This window comes from Aspergillus tanneri, assembly GCF_003426965.1.
Source record: "Aspergillus tanneri strain NIH1004 chromosome Unknown AapTan_11_pilon_pilon_pilon, whole genome shotgun sequence".
In the NCBI taxonomy this organism is placed as follows: domain Eukaryota; kingdom Fungi; phylum Ascomycota; class Eurotiomycetes; order Eurotiales; family Aspergillaceae; genus Aspergillus; species Aspergillus tanneri.
In genome coordinates, this window is record NW_022984638.1 from 53,617 (window position 1) to 68,500 (window position 14,884).

Below are 14,884 nucleotides of genomic sequence, written 5' to 3' on the forward strand. Positions count from 1 at the left end.
GGCCGGACTGATCGATATCCGTTTTTAACATAGCCAAGACATGATCACGATTATTGGGGCACTACCCAAGTCCCAAAATGATCGGTAAACCATGCTTGTAGACCCTTGCTTTCTCCCTCCTTTTTTCTTCTGAAAAAAAATGTAAGAAAGAAAGGAGTAATAACATCTCCCATACGGAATCAGTCAACAAACGCCGATTATCCCTGACGTCCAGGAACGCGCGTGATGGGCTGTGTCGGGCGATTACCCATCGAGCACAGCAATGCCGAGGTTAGCCTGAGGGTCGATCACGAGGGAGGCGGGGAATTCGACAAAATCAACTTCGTTCGTGTATCCAGGTCTGGACCTTTGTGGAAGCGGCAGGAATGGGACAAAATGTGAAGGAAACCGTGCAAAGTGCGTGGTAGATGGGGCTAGTACGTGTACGGACAAATAGTGACTCGTACAGACAGCCATGGTGACATCGCCTCTCAAGGCCACGTCATTTCTGGGGTCATCGGTCTGCCTGAAGGGTGCAGTGTTAGGCAGCAGCGCGGTTAGCTGCGGCGTGAGTGAGCTCGCAGGAGTGGAAAGGGGACGTTTGGGAAGGAGAAGTGTGTTGAACTGGTCGGGAGAGGGGCGAGATTCTTATAGAAATCTCAAAAGCGGCGAGTGGGACTGAGAGGTGGCGCTGGGTGGGGTGATTGGCTCAGGCTGCTCCGTGAACGCTCACTGCCCACTCAGTGAGCAGACTGCGGCGCTCAAGGCCTGCTCCAGGCTCACTCAGTGATGCGCCTGACCTGATCGGGCAGTGTTACCACCAACGAGATTACACTAATAGTCTCTAAAGTATTATGTGTTATATTGGGCTTAGTTTTATGGCCGAGTGTAAAGTTGTAAAGCCGCTAAATCAGGATAGAGATGAGACATAAAATGTCAAAGACGCTCAGAGAGGCCTAGGTAAAATTAAGTCAAGCTTCTGACTATTTCCTGCCATTCATGTGTCACTTAAGCTTCATTTCGTTTCCAAAACTAGATAGTAATTATAAGGAGTGCTTAGGGCAGTGCATCATCCCTGTAATGCACTAGCTGTGGGTTACAACAACGCAACAATGTTACGCAAGACCTATAAAGACAGATTAAAAGCAGACCCTGACTAAACTATGCAGCCCATAGTTAATGGATCTAAAAAAAAAAAAAAAAATGTATTGAGACTGCACTGCGCACAAGACACGCGTTCTGCAGATCATCCAGCCAGTGGGTCTAGACTCCATATGGTAGCAGACGCTTTCCAGGCACAAAGTACAGAGTATAATTCCGTATTCTTATAGTCAACGATTATTCCCAATCTTCCAGTCTCACATTGTAGTCTCCTACTTCGTCAACTGCTGGGCTCCCGTTTTTCGTCTCTGTGTATTCGGTCCTCAGCTTCAGTTGCTTCATAAAAGCGCTCGCTATCATCGCAATCCCGCGATGCAGGTATACATAATAAGCATATTCCTGATACTCCATACAAAAGCGTCCTGCACTGCATGACGCTGCACTGGGTCCTGTATGGTCTTGCCGATGTCCACATGTGCCGCTGCTTGCCTACCGGATAAGGCCTGGCGGACAGGTTCGCTGACACCTGCGTCAATCAGGAAGGACTGTCGTGTTGTCATGCTTTTCTGGAATACTTCACCACCCAGTACAATGGACAATGATGTGGCTAGGTTCGGAAGAAACCCAATGTCGCCGTTGCTGTTGCCGTGTCGGCCTGGCTGACGGTGTTTTGAACCGCGATCATGGGTAACTGGAATAAAAATGCAATGCCGATGCCGCTGGCGATTTGGAACCCGATAATACTGGCTATGGGTGTGTCAGTTTGGAGGCTGATGAATAGTCCTGTTCCCATCGTCATGATTATAACTCCAGCCCAGATGATCTCCTTGTATCGACCTGTCTGCCGGATCAGAATACCAACTATGATATCCATGGTCGCTTCTATGACCATAGTTAGTAGGATTAGAATACCACTTCGCAGAGGCGAGGCTTGCTTCACACTTTGGAAGTACAGCGGGAGGTAATACTTCACGCCCATGGAGACCATGCTGTGCGCCGATGCAGCCAAAAGGCCGCGTTATTGGACCAGTTCTTGAACAAGCCCGAGTAGCATCAGGGGATACTTGGCTGGGCGTTTTCACTGAAGAGGAAGAACGCGATCATGAGTGTTCCAACCACAATCAAGCAGATAACCTTCGGACTGTTCAGGGGAATATTGCGCCGCCGAAGTCTAATCCGAGAAGGAGAAGGGTAACACCGAAAATGGAGAACGTGCCAAACCAGTCCACAGCTTTAACTCCATCGCTTAGCTTCGTGCGAGGGTTATGCACGTCAAAGAAAAAAATTAAAGAGCAAACGCAAATCCACAGACTGGCAGATTAATCCAGAAACACCACCGCCAACTGACATACTGTGTGAATGCACCCCAATTAGTGGTCAGTCGACCCTGCGACTGCCCACATCACGCCGAGTAAGCCGAGAAACAATGCTCGGTTGCGCATACTGAAGACGTCCGAGATTGTAATCGTCACCATCTGGCCTAGGCCACCGGCTGCCGTGCCCTGTAGCGCTCGCGCAGTGATGAGCATCGCCATGCTTGTACTCATCGCTGCGATTATACTAGCTGCGGCGAAGATGGCAACTCCTGATAGGAGGGCAAGCTTGCGACCCCAAATATCGCTGCATTTCGCCCAGAGTGGACCGGCCGCGGTGTTGGCCAGCAAGTACGCACCACCGATCCATGTGTAGCCCGAGGCGGAGTGCAGAGAGGCGGATATCGTTGGGATGGATGTTGCAATGATAGTTTGATCGAATGCTGCGACGAAGAGAACGAGCTAGAGGGTTTAGTCACTTGGGCCATTGTGGCTCGGACTGGGGTGCTGTACATAGATTGCGACTAGGATAGCGGCGAGACGGAGCTTTGTGCGGAATTTTAGGTGTTCTGGGAGATCATGAGCCTCGACGGGGCTCTCATTAGGGGAGATCTCTTGGGATGGTCCAGCATCTACCTCAATAGCGTGGATGACTGTGATACTGTCCGCTGGCGCTCGATTTTGCTCCGCCATTTCTAGTAGAAGTTGCTTTCTTCAAGATGGAAAAGAAAAAGAGATACAACTACATAGATAAGGAATTTAAGTATCTCATCATAACGCTGTTAGCCGTCATGCTGCGCGCCCTTCCAACGACATCACGCCATAAAACTACAGAGGGTTCGGGGGCTACATCGGGCCGCAGTTAAATAACGCATATAGGAGACGCAGGAGAGACTGTTTAAAAGATCTGTCTGGAAAAAGATGCCCAACGGAATAACAGCCAATTGATATGGCCTAATAAGCGCTATTGTTTGCTATGCAATCAATCAGGTATTTGAAAGTTCAGTATCCGGGTACGCCGAGATGATCGCCAGTCCCTACCACATAACTAGAAACCAATTGTCCATCTTTTGTTTTCATTTCATTTTATTTTAATTTTTTAATTTTTTTTTGGACGGAGCGTCTTACTTTATTTTTACCTTATTTTGACCGAGATAACCACGAGTATATTCCATAGTCATAAAGATACATAAGAAAAATATTTGCAACTCTAAAACAATATATCCAGGTCTATTCCAATCACAAATACCGCACCCAATGCCAAATATGTGGCAGCTAATGCGAGATGTAAAAAAAAAAAAAAAAAATTATTCACACCACAAGCAGACATCATCTATTCATTCTCGACCCATCCAACCGAGTCAGAAGCTCACTATTCGCTTGTTCATCTGCCATTGTTTCCGGGGTAACTCAAATGTCGACGTGATGCGACCGTATGACATCCCTCAAGCTGACCCCAAAGGGACGCAGCTTGTCAAGATCAATGTGGCTACCCTCCTTGTTGATCGCGTCCTCCTGAACCCAAAACCGAGTTCCTTGATAAGCACCAACGAAGCAATACTCATGCCGGGTTGTACATGATCGGTGAATTCCTTGATGTCGACCACTTTGCCCTCGATCGAGAACACAGATCCTGGACCCTGGCTGGTTTGACGGTCGTGGTGGGCGCCTTATAAAGGCCTAATATGTCCCATTCCGACACCCCATACGGCGCATCGATCGACGCCACATTCACGGCCACGATCATGTTCTCGAAACCGTGTTGAGGACACATTCTCCGTTTCTTTCAGATTCCGATACGTATCCTTGCCTCTGCCCAGTCAGGACGAAAACCCAACAATAAACATTGGCGGATCGTGATTACGGATTTAATTCTGTTCCGGCAGCGCATTTATAGGACTTTTGTCGGTTCCGCGACCCGAGGCTCGGGTCCACCACCTGATGGTGAGTTAATAGCCATCGATTTATACGTGCTATGCCAATGCGATCTCAAGATGATTCCCTGAGGTATTTAATTATATTCTTCCAGTTCATGGACTGTAGGATAAGGTTCATTGCATGGGCTGCTTCTCCACCGTTTATTTACTTGGATTCAGGAAACAGCAAAGCTGGACAAATATATGCACAGTAGGGATCCACAGCACAAGCACTAATACTATCAAATGCTTAGAGAAACTCAGAGCCATCAGAAGAATCACGAAAGTGCTTCGCGAATAGCAGAAACAAACTAATTACCGTTAGCATATTAAACGACAATCAGACTTGTAAATTCTCGAGAACACACCGGAATAATCTGGGCTTTCTCAACATCCCAAACACCACTTGTTGTATATACATCACTCATCATCATCTCCTGGACATCTTCAAGCTGCGTCCGGTATAAATGAGCATACTACCCTTGAACGACATCGACTGTCCCTCCATGGGATGAGACTCAAGCATAGCCCTATCTAGTGTTAGCTACTGGTAATATTAATCTTCACCGAAGAAGAAAAAGGGGAAATTCACCGCCTACGACAAGTTTTCCAGATGCTACAAGTCCTTTCGCTGCTTCGAGGTGTTTCCTGTGCATTATTATTCAAAGCTGGCAGTAGACGATAGACAGGGCACTCACGGTCGAACCTGTTTCCGTATCTCAATAGAATTGGGCTTGTCGGGAACAATACAAAAAACTCCTTTCGTGCTTCTGATGCTATACTGCGATGACCAGCCCGACTCCAGGGCACTGGCTGGAACGCGTTTCGGAGAGAGGTGAGGCGGAAGATAGAGCGAAGCCATTTGAATAGACATAGTGTGCTGTTGAGGACTAGAATGGAGATACACTACTCCAGGTTTTAATTCTGAACAGGCTGCGTGGTCATGTGTCCAGATACGATGTGGGAATGCAAGTAGACCTGTCAGAATTAGAGTTGCAGTGGGGAACCAGAGCCGAATAAAATGATTGGCTATGAGGGGAATTGACCAATCAATTAATCTGTGTTGTGCCTTATCTCCACAATCCAGCTCTTTGTTATTTAAGATATCTATCTTTCATTGCTAATTTGTAGAGAGCGACTGAGCATGTTGATATTGTTGAAAGCGTCCCATAGCCGAATCCACCTGAAAGAAAAAAGGGTTAATATTCAAATGTAGTGATTCGCTGCCGTGCATACAGAGTCTTGTCAGAATAGTCCAGATCGGGACATTATGTGAAATATATATACTCAATATCTCTCAGAGGGGTTGGGCAGAACAATTTCCTGCACACAGTCAATCCAGACCTCCCACTATGTAGAACAAGTCATTGCTCCTGAGCTTGAAGTCGCGCTGTCAAATCACCCATTAATCTACCAAGCAATGGATGATTATTACTCGACTTCCTTTGGACTTGACTAGTTCCGCTGATACATAACTAGGAGATGTGAACAAAATGGGGGTAATACTTCTGCTATTTGGCTACTGGATATTAAGGGCAGCATTCACAGCCTAGTTAGGACATCATTGCTCTAAGAAATTCAATTTATTGATTATGCATGACAATTCACCTGGCCGTTATTCCGTTCATTTATTCTCTATTATTTACATTCAACTTCCTTTCCCTTATAAATTGCTCCTACCTGCTCCTAACTCTAACCGTCCTTCCTGCCCGCATATAACCTCTTGCTTACCTCTACACCATTTATTATCTTATTTATATGATATTCAATCCGGAATACACCTCCGCATTAAGCAATACATCTTTTCAATAATTCAGAGATTTACCTGGCTAATTAGTAGCCTTGATCACTTTTGGAATTTATTTGGTATGCCTTTCTATTCTGCGGGTTCCTTCCATAACAATTACATGACTAGGTTGCTAAATATCAAATTGTCCTGGCACCAGAATCTATGATGTTGCCTGCAGCATCTCATCTGAAAATTGTCGTGCAATACAGTATCCTTCCGCGAAATGGTGACTTTTTGGCATATTCTCTCTTCAGGATGCAGCCTATTCAATCACCCCATGCTTTATCGAATGGGTTTATCGGAACTAGAGAATATATCTCATATTATGAGAGAGCTGAGACCGTTCTAATTATCAAATTCGCCTGCCCAGCTCAGAGTGCAGTATCCACACTGTTCTGTACAACTTTTCTCATGCACTGTGTGAGTGTTGGCCTCCGTATGGGCGGTTTTGGTCTATCAGCTCCGGACTCTTTTAGAATATAGGTCACACAAGGTGCCTGATGAATTTTCCATTCCTCGAATACCAAGCAAGGAATTGGACGGCCGACTATATTTGTCGAAGATTCGTTCCGTCATATAAATGGAACCGGCGTGATCCTCGACGAAATTAAACACAAACGAACCAAGAATACTTTGACCTGCTTTGGAGGAACAATAGCATTCTTGAGTGCCAAACTCACACAAGTTGTCGACAGCCAAAAGTCAAACACATCTCGATTAAGTATCTTGACACAATCCACACCTCAGTGATTCCAAAATAAATCGGTGTGCCTGAGTCACTCAGTCAACTCTCAGAAGATGCTCAACATTGGATATGGACTAGCAATCAACAGACGAGGATTGTTCTCATTATTCACGTCAGCATGGCAGGGATGGTCGGGTAAAGAAACTTTGGGAGTTACAGCATAACAACATTTGTCTACAAAAAGCACCAACAGATCTGTATTAACACTAATTTTGTATTTGGTCTAATTATATTGTCTAAGTATTCAGATACACTGAAAGGCATTATACACGACCAGCTCCTACCAATGCTTCAAGAGATAACTTAGACAAGCTTGTCTTTTTAAAGACTATGTACATTTATTGTTGAAGCTTCCTATATGACTATCTATTATGGCTTCACTAGGAGCCTGGTTTTCAGTTGGTTGAATGGTCTTGTCTTGACATCTACTATTATAAACTTTCCATATATATAGTCTAGTTGCTCTTTTTAGGCAATTTTTCTGGGTTTTCTGTAGACACTTACTATAACTATAGAATGAAATGAATCCGGGGCATCCCAGTCCGGACAGTTGACCGACCATCGGCGAGAGGATATGCGGGGATTGGTGATGTTCCACATGGACATACCATGCACGGTGTAGATTCAGATGGATACTAATTTATCATGGATCTTTGTCTTATAATAATATACGGTGTGGATGAACTCAGCGCCTCGCTTCCAGATATCGCGTCTGTTTGGCAACCCCGTGGGACGGCTTGTCGCGTCAGTGGTGAAAGTCCCGGACTAGTGTCCCCAGTCACATCGCCTCCTTTACCGTCGACAAACTCCGAAGTAGGCAGTCTAGAGGATGATATCCAGATAAAACGGGGACATCTGCCATGTCTTCCATCTATCAGGGCTTGGTGGACATGTTTTCTCTCTTTCTTGCCTTTTGGCCTCGAGGCCAGCTCTAGCTTCCAGGGATACCTTTTATCCCCTCTGAACCACACCACCTACATCACCGACACCTCGCTAGGACCGTATGGTGGCATCTACACCGCGCCTGAGGATCATGCCAGCCCACACTCGCATGACGATGTCTACAATTACTGCTCCATGCCCCATCCACGCGCAGAAACCTACTCTCTGCCAAGTCCGGTCGCGAACAACTCCGTCTCGGCGCGTCTGGTCTATCTGGGTATCTGCAACGTCACCAACGTCGCACACCGTACAATATCCTGCCTGGCGGCGAGGTATTTTCTCCATATCTTAGACAAAACATTCACTAATTACCACAGAACCAGCCCTGGCTGCGACAAAGTCCACGCTCATCTGTACGCCGCTCCAGCTCATGGTGTTTCCCCTGCGCAGGTCTACGGGCAGGCCTACTCAGACCCTACCAATCCATTCTTAGACTCGTACGTTAACGGGTCATGCCAATACCCCCAACTCACCATCGGGGGCCTGCTTGATGGCTATCAACACGGTCGGGATCTTCGCGCCGTCTACGGCGACAAGCTAGGCTTGATCCCATCGTCGCTGAACCATCACACGGACAAAAATCTGGCTACGCACCAGTTCCTCACCATTAACGCAGAGCTCCGCGGGTGGAGTCCTTCGTGGGATCTGGCCACACCATAAAGGTTCTATCTCGCTACATCAGCAGGCCTCTGGTATCGACACGGTCGATCGTGGGTTTCCCTGTGCTGCGCAGAGTTCACTGCTGTCAACGATCAATCGTCCCCGGAATGGAAGGAGCATCTGTCTGTGACGCAGTCGCTGCGGAATCGTCTCGCTGTGCTCTTTGATGCCAATACATCAAGCTGGATGTCTACCTTCGATCACTTCGCCGATAACTTTCAGGCACGTCTTTGTAATGGATACGAGCTGCCCTGTCAGTTGGACGGCTCTGGATGCGCAACAATGGACGATGCGTACACGGTCTTCCGTGCCGGTGACTGGGAATGGAATTACTGGTGGCGATATAATGCCAACGCGACGAGATATATCCAGCTTGTAGAGGGGCTGTTCATCGGTGAGATAGTGCGGAAGCTGGAGGTGGTGCAGCGGCGGAATTCCGAACTGGTGTATAGCCATACTTTTTTGTTCATGATGGGGATGTGGGTCCTATTTTGGGTGCGTTGGGAGTAAACGCACTTAGGTGGCCTGGTATGGCGTCAAATATCGCTATAGAAGTTTGGTATGTTTCGATTATACCTCTTTTTTCTTCCAGGTACTGACTTTCCACAGGGAGACATCGACGTCGGAACTGTACGTTCGAGTCTTATATAGCGGACGTGCGGTGCAAACTATACATGGAACAATGGACTGGATTCCTTTATCTAGACTGCTTGATATCCTGAGGGTGTTCATACCGGAGGATATTATCTCCATGTGTAAAAGCATGAACAGCCCGCTATATAATGCTACTTATTTGAAGAAATAAAATCAATCCACGCAGCAATAACAGTAAACCCCATCTGAACAGCACTGTGGGTAATTCCCATGACAGCAGACAGCATGAGAGCAAGGCGGTGAGCATGTATAACAGCCTTATTAGAGTCAGCAGCTCAGATCCTCTCCAGCAACAGTTGAGTATATTCAACACACGGGTATTATCTGCCTCGAGAGCCGTCTGGCCCATATCCAGAGCGTGAACCACGGGGTCTTTTTCGACATCCCTGCTGCGGCTGCGCTGGTCAGATCCATGATTCAGGTAGGGACGGGGTTTATACATCTTGTTTGGCGGTGATCGAGCACCCAGGTCGATACAAGGGGAAGGCAAAGTGTTACGATATAGACTGGCTTCATGATGGGTATGGTGGTTATGAGTGGGGGCGTATTGTCGAGTCATCTCGCCTTGTTTATATATTAGATGGGTTCTAGAAGTCATCTGCGGGTGTCATCTGAGTTGGTTGGTCAGGTGGTAGTTTCGTTCATCTGATCATGCATCATTCCAATCAGTTGTCAGTTTGGTATGGATTGTCAATGGTTAGTTATAGAAGACTAAGCTTATTTATTTTTATTTTATTGGACTTAGCTAGTCTGATAAAGCTAAGAGCATTAGTTCCACGGCTATTATCATTTTAATCTAATTAAACCTACAAAATTCTAAGACCAAGCCACTGACTAATTATGCAGGTCAGTATACGGGCTATATATTTACGGTCTTCAGCATTTGAACTGCATAACCCAATCTACTACAACATAGCTCCGTACTCTAGCCAACCCTACTGAGCCTTCTGTGAGTTTTTTTTTATTCTTATTTTTTTTTGTTATTATTATTTTCTCACTCCGTGAACCAGAATTTCACATGATTTGCCTTACGGTTCTCGTAACTCCGCGGGGTCCCGAACGGGTTTAGTATCATGAATAATGAAAGAATATATCGGTTGAGCATCCATCCCTTGCAGACAGAATGGGCAAAATTAAAAATTCCTATGACTTGTAATGTTGAATACATACCTTAATGGATTCCAAATGATTTGGATCTAATCGTGGCTTTGACTATTTTAATATTTTAAATAAATACCGGTCGTCATATCCTAGTTCCTTAGACTATGCAATACAATATGGACCCCGAACTCCCAGAGGATCTGTTCTTTGACACACCCCCTGAACACACCGACTACCCACAAGACCACATCTTTGGGATTCCCCAGGGAGTAATAAAAGGTTACGGAGCGATCACAGTTCTACTAGGACTAGTCCTATTCCTCTCACTGCAGTGGTTACAAACGTCCAACCTTCCAACCATCAATGCCTACCCCGGGGACTTCAGGAAGAAAAAAGCGCGAGCAGTATTTCTTTCAGACGCGAAAAACCTCCTTCAGGAGGGGAGCAAAAAGGTATGGTACATGCTAGTTATTGCTATTACTACGGGAACTAATGATATGCAGTTCAACGGCCCGTTCCGTATCATCACCACTCTTGGATCTCGAGTTATACTTCCCGAGTCTTGGACTTTATGGGTGAAGAATTGTCGGATCTTGACCATCCTCAGCTTGTTCGCGATGTGAGTGAGATGAATATAGGCGCGTTGTCCATGCTCATTATGATAGGAGTATTTTGTTAATATTCCCGGGATGGATGGGAATAGGGCCATCCATGGTCCAAGTCATATACTCATTGACGTGGTTAAGACGAAGTTGAATCAGAGTAGTCGTATGTTCAACATTCACACCTACCTGGGTTTTCACTTAAAGTGTACAGATTGCCGGATTATGCACGACAATATATCCGAAATTCTTGAAAAGACGTGGACGAAGGGCACTAGTATGCCTCTAACCATATACCTCGATTTTATTCCTATTAATATTGTCCAGACTGGCACCCCATAGACTTCCCCAGGACATGATCCATTTCATCGCCCGCATATCATCATGTATCTTCGTCGGACCTGAGCTATCTCGCAACCCAGAATGGCAAGACATTATCGTCAACTACACCCTCACATTCTTCTACAGCGTGCGCGCTCTGCGCCACTGGCCCGGCTTCCTTCGTCCTGTCATCCACTGGGTAGTACCCGAATGCCGCAGAGCACGGTACCAAGTCCGTCGAGCCCATGACATCCTCACCCCTGTCTTGGAGAGCCGAGCAGCGATGAAACAAGCCGCAAATGCCGAAAATTGCAGTTTGAAATTCGACGATAGTATCGAATGGATGGAGGAGGTAGCCAGAGGTCGGTCTTTCGACCCCGTAGCTGCGCAGTTGGGTATGGCAATGGGTGCATTGCATACTACGACGGAGCTTATTAAACAGACTATCTTGGATATATGTATGCATTCGGAGCTGATCCAGACCCTACGAGAGGAAATTATGAATGCGGTCGGGGAAAGTGGATGGACGACAGCAGGATTGTTCAAGATGAAGCTACTTGATAGTGTCATCAAGGAGACTCAACGGCTGAAACCTGGTGCTCTAGGTGATTCTTTCCCTCTTTCCCTATGTCTATTGAAATGTGACGGCTAATTATCTAGTGAACCTTGAGCGCAAAACTATTAATAAGGTCACTCTCCCGAACGGTATGGTTCTTCCCTGCGGCACCAGCGTCGCAGTGGAATGTACCACCTGGTCGAACGCAGAGACGTATCCCTCTCCTGAGGAGGTACGATGGATATAGATTTTTGAAAATGCGAGAGCAGGGCGATACCACGGCGGTTCTATCGTCAACTAGTCCCAAACATGTCGCGTTTGGGATCGGACGGTCGATTTGTCCTGGGAGATTCCTCGCAGCCAACGAGGCTAAGATTGTGGTGGCTAAGATCTTACTTGATTATGATATTCGACTGGAGGAGGGTATCAGCCTTACGTGGTTCATTATGGTTTTGAGATGTTGAGCGATCCATCGGCGAGGGTGGAGGTTAGGAGGCGTTGAATGATGAAGTACGATCTGGAAGGATGAAAAAATAATAATAAACCAAAAAAAATTCTATTCTAGTACAACTCTCTAGCTCATCCTAAAGTAGCACATAGAATGCGACAGAATCACTATTATAAGGCCCTGATGGCGAATGCCTACATCTAGTCCATTGTCGGTAACACTACCTATGCAGTAGTACTGATAGCACCAAACCCAGAAATACCCCCAGGGCTCGCAGCACACAAAACCAAAGAGACCAGCACACGCAACAGCGGCCAAAACAACCAACTTGCTCTTGACCGGGTTATTCCGTTGATAATCAACCATCTGCAACCGCACGTCCGTCGTCAGCGACTTTATTTTCTCCGCACCCAGCTTGTAGTACACCAATCCAGCCAGAGCAATCAGTACCCGAAGAATTGTTGCATAGTGACGGGGTCAGGAATATGACCATGGATGCTACTACGAGAAGGATATCCTTGAGGATACCTGCCATTGTAAGGACGACGGCGGAGGTTTTGCCGATCTAACGGATGAGTTAGTGGTGGTTCCTGTGTCTATAAAAAGAGTTAGGTGATTCTTACCAAGAGTACAACGGCTACGTTGAGAAGGAAAGCTACCAGGGCGTTTGCGATGAGTGACAACGCCGAGGGAATTTATATCACCCATGGTTAGTCGAGGGAGCTCCATGAAGTACATGACTAGACCATTGGCTACGGCGCATGCAGGCGCGAAGTAGTACACTGATACCAATGGGTCCATTTTAAATTCGGCAGAGCTGAAGACGCTGGACCATGACTAGACGTAGGGCCTCGAAGATGATTCCACCGATTTGGACTGCAGTGTGTTAGATGTGAACATGCGTCTGATCTCCATAGAAGGGGGAGGGGTCGTACTGAGAAACCCGAAAACATCGAACTTGATCTCACCAAAGGAAGCGATCACAACACCCACAACAATTAAGAAGACGTTGCCGAGGGTGCGCAGATTGGGCGGTGCAATGCCGAATGCCCATGTTGCTAGAAGAGTGGCGACAGCATTGGTAGCCTGAGGGACTTAGCTTCTGTTTTGTTACTTTATTTACTTCGTGGCTGACCTTGAGCATCTGAATGAATGATACACTCAGATAGAGGTAGGCAAGGTTGCCACAAATCAGACTCAAACTGAACATGAGACCAATTGGTACAATTGCTTTCCTACTCGGTATACACACATCAGCAATGGATGTGACCTGCCAACATACTACCTACATGTACTTAATTGGTGTCATAGGGATCTTGTGTCGCGAGTCCAGCGTGGAAGTGAAATGGGCAGAACCTGGGTCATTCCGTTGCGAAAGCCATGTGCCATGTTGTCAAGAACAGCGCTGGACGGTCAGTTGCTTAATCAAGTAGCAGCAGAGCGGACTCACGGAAATCTACAAACGTAGAGTTAGTTCTTGGTTCAATACATGGGATTAAGTATGTAGACCGTTCTCACCGAATTTGGCACTCGCAAGAACCCATTTATTAAACAGGATGACGCTCGAACTCAGCCCAATCCACAATCTAGTGACCTTAGTTCAGTATACCGATTCCTAGCTTCGCTGATCGGGCGAGGGTGCCAGAGCACGCACATGATGTAGAACGCGGGATGAAGCACATTGCTTTGAGGAGCATTGGCAGCGGTTCCGCTCTCGAGCTTCCGATCATCCTGCGACGAACCCATGGTGGTCGGATCTGACGATTGTCGATAAGGAGGGCAGAATAGATGGCGAGATGCAAGGCAGCTCATCGCAGGTAAAGATGACACGAGCATTTTATACCCAGCAGGCTGATCGGCAAGGTACACGTCAACCCGGGATCGGTGGTGCCGCTAAGGCTTGTTTGATCTTCAAAATGGCCGGGATTGGAGTACGTCACCACGTCTTAACTCGTGCAGTTTAGCGCCCAGTCCCTGAATTCATTCCAGGGTCGAAAGCCCCATCTCCCTTTTCATCATCCTGCGACATCCTCTTTAAAGTTGATATAGACCCACGAAACGCAGTGGTTGGTCTGGCTTACTCGATGTGTTTGCAGATAGCAGTGCACAGCGAAGTGAGTAGAATAGAAACAGGTGGCTATGCTTAGGGCATTTGTGACCAGTGGTCTTCACCCTGGATTCATCCAAAGAAGCCACGAAATTTCCACTGAGACATCCTAAATAATTCCCAACATCATAGATCTTACCCAGTGCTCTATCCCGTGTAGATTAAAATAGGCATAGACTTCATTAGCCTCAATGTTAATGCCAGGAATAGCTCGACTTGTTTTGTCTCCAATGCCTTATCACACCACAAGCCGTTTGTTGGCTTTCCGTCCCATTCTTAGTGCAAAACTCTCGAGCGAGCATCTCTCCGTGGTCATGGGTAGTTATATGCTTTGGTGCGCAATACACTGTGTTTAAGTTAATAAACTGCAATTTATTTAAATTGCTGGACCATTAAGTTGTACGCCGGCGGCGATCTAATCCTTCCCTACTTTAAGTAAAAACATCACTGATATATATATATACAGAACACATGTCGGCTAACATAGAAGAATAGTTATAACTATAATAGAAATATGCAAGAAAGACGCCTATTACAGTTAATTAATTATCTTTAGTCTGGGAATGGGCCTTATCCCCACGTCTAGTAACTAATGGAAATAAGTCTGGTAATAGAGATAGACAGACTCTGTGATTGTGCATGGGATATTG

General features: G+C 46.4%; 4 protein-coding genes across 4 annotated transcripts; 2 read left to right on the plus strand and 2 right to left on the minus strand.

Annotated features, from left to right (window-relative positions):
- Window positions 1–1,687: 1,687 nt before the first annotated feature.
- On the minus strand, window positions 1,688–3,086 carry ATNIH1004_002008 (uncharacterized protein; the record flags this gene model as incomplete). Its single annotated transcript, XM_033566703.1, has 3 exons — window positions 1,688–1,962; window positions 2,525–2,855; window positions 2,907–3,086. The coding sequence occupies 3 exons, from the start codon at window positions 3,084–3,086 to the stop codon at window positions 1,688–1,690; spliced, it is 786 nt and encodes a 261-aa protein (XP_033420702.1).
- Window positions 3,087–7,846: 4,760 nt separating this feature from the next.
- Window positions 7,847–8,955, plus strand: ATNIH1004_002009 (uncharacterized protein; the record flags this gene model as incomplete). Its single annotated transcript, XM_033566704.1, has 3 exons — window positions 7,847–7,962; window positions 8,103–8,416; window positions 8,471–8,955. The coding sequence occupies 3 exons, from the start codon at window positions 7,847–7,849 to the stop codon at window positions 8,953–8,955; spliced, it is 915 nt and encodes a 304-aa protein (XP_033420703.1).
- Window positions 8,956–10,376: 1,421 nt separating this feature from the next.
- On the plus strand, window positions 10,377–12,143 carry ATNIH1004_002010 (cytochrome P450; the record flags this gene model as incomplete). The annotated part of the gene is made up of 5 exons (XM_033566705.1): window positions 10,377–10,652; window positions 10,704–10,819; window positions 11,130–11,728; window positions 11,784–11,911; window positions 11,949–12,143. 5 exons carry the CDS (start codon window positions 10,377–10,379, stop codon window positions 12,141–12,143), a joined length of 1,314 nt encoding a protein of 437 aa, XP_033420704.1.
- A 786-nt stretch (window positions 12,144–12,929) lies between these two features.
- Window positions 12,930–13,873, minus strand: CAS41_1 (solute carrier 35 member; the record flags this gene model as incomplete). Its single annotated transcript, XM_033566706.1, has 7 exons — window positions 12,930–13,003; window positions 13,063–13,213; window positions 13,263–13,362; window positions 13,417–13,483; window positions 13,578–13,583; window positions 13,646–13,713; window positions 13,782–13,873. The coding sequence occupies 7 exons, from the start codon at window positions 13,871–13,873 to the stop codon at window positions 12,930–12,932; spliced, it is 558 nt and encodes a 185-aa protein (XP_033420705.1).
- Between the last annotated feature and the right edge of the window lie 1,011 nt (window positions 13,874–14,884).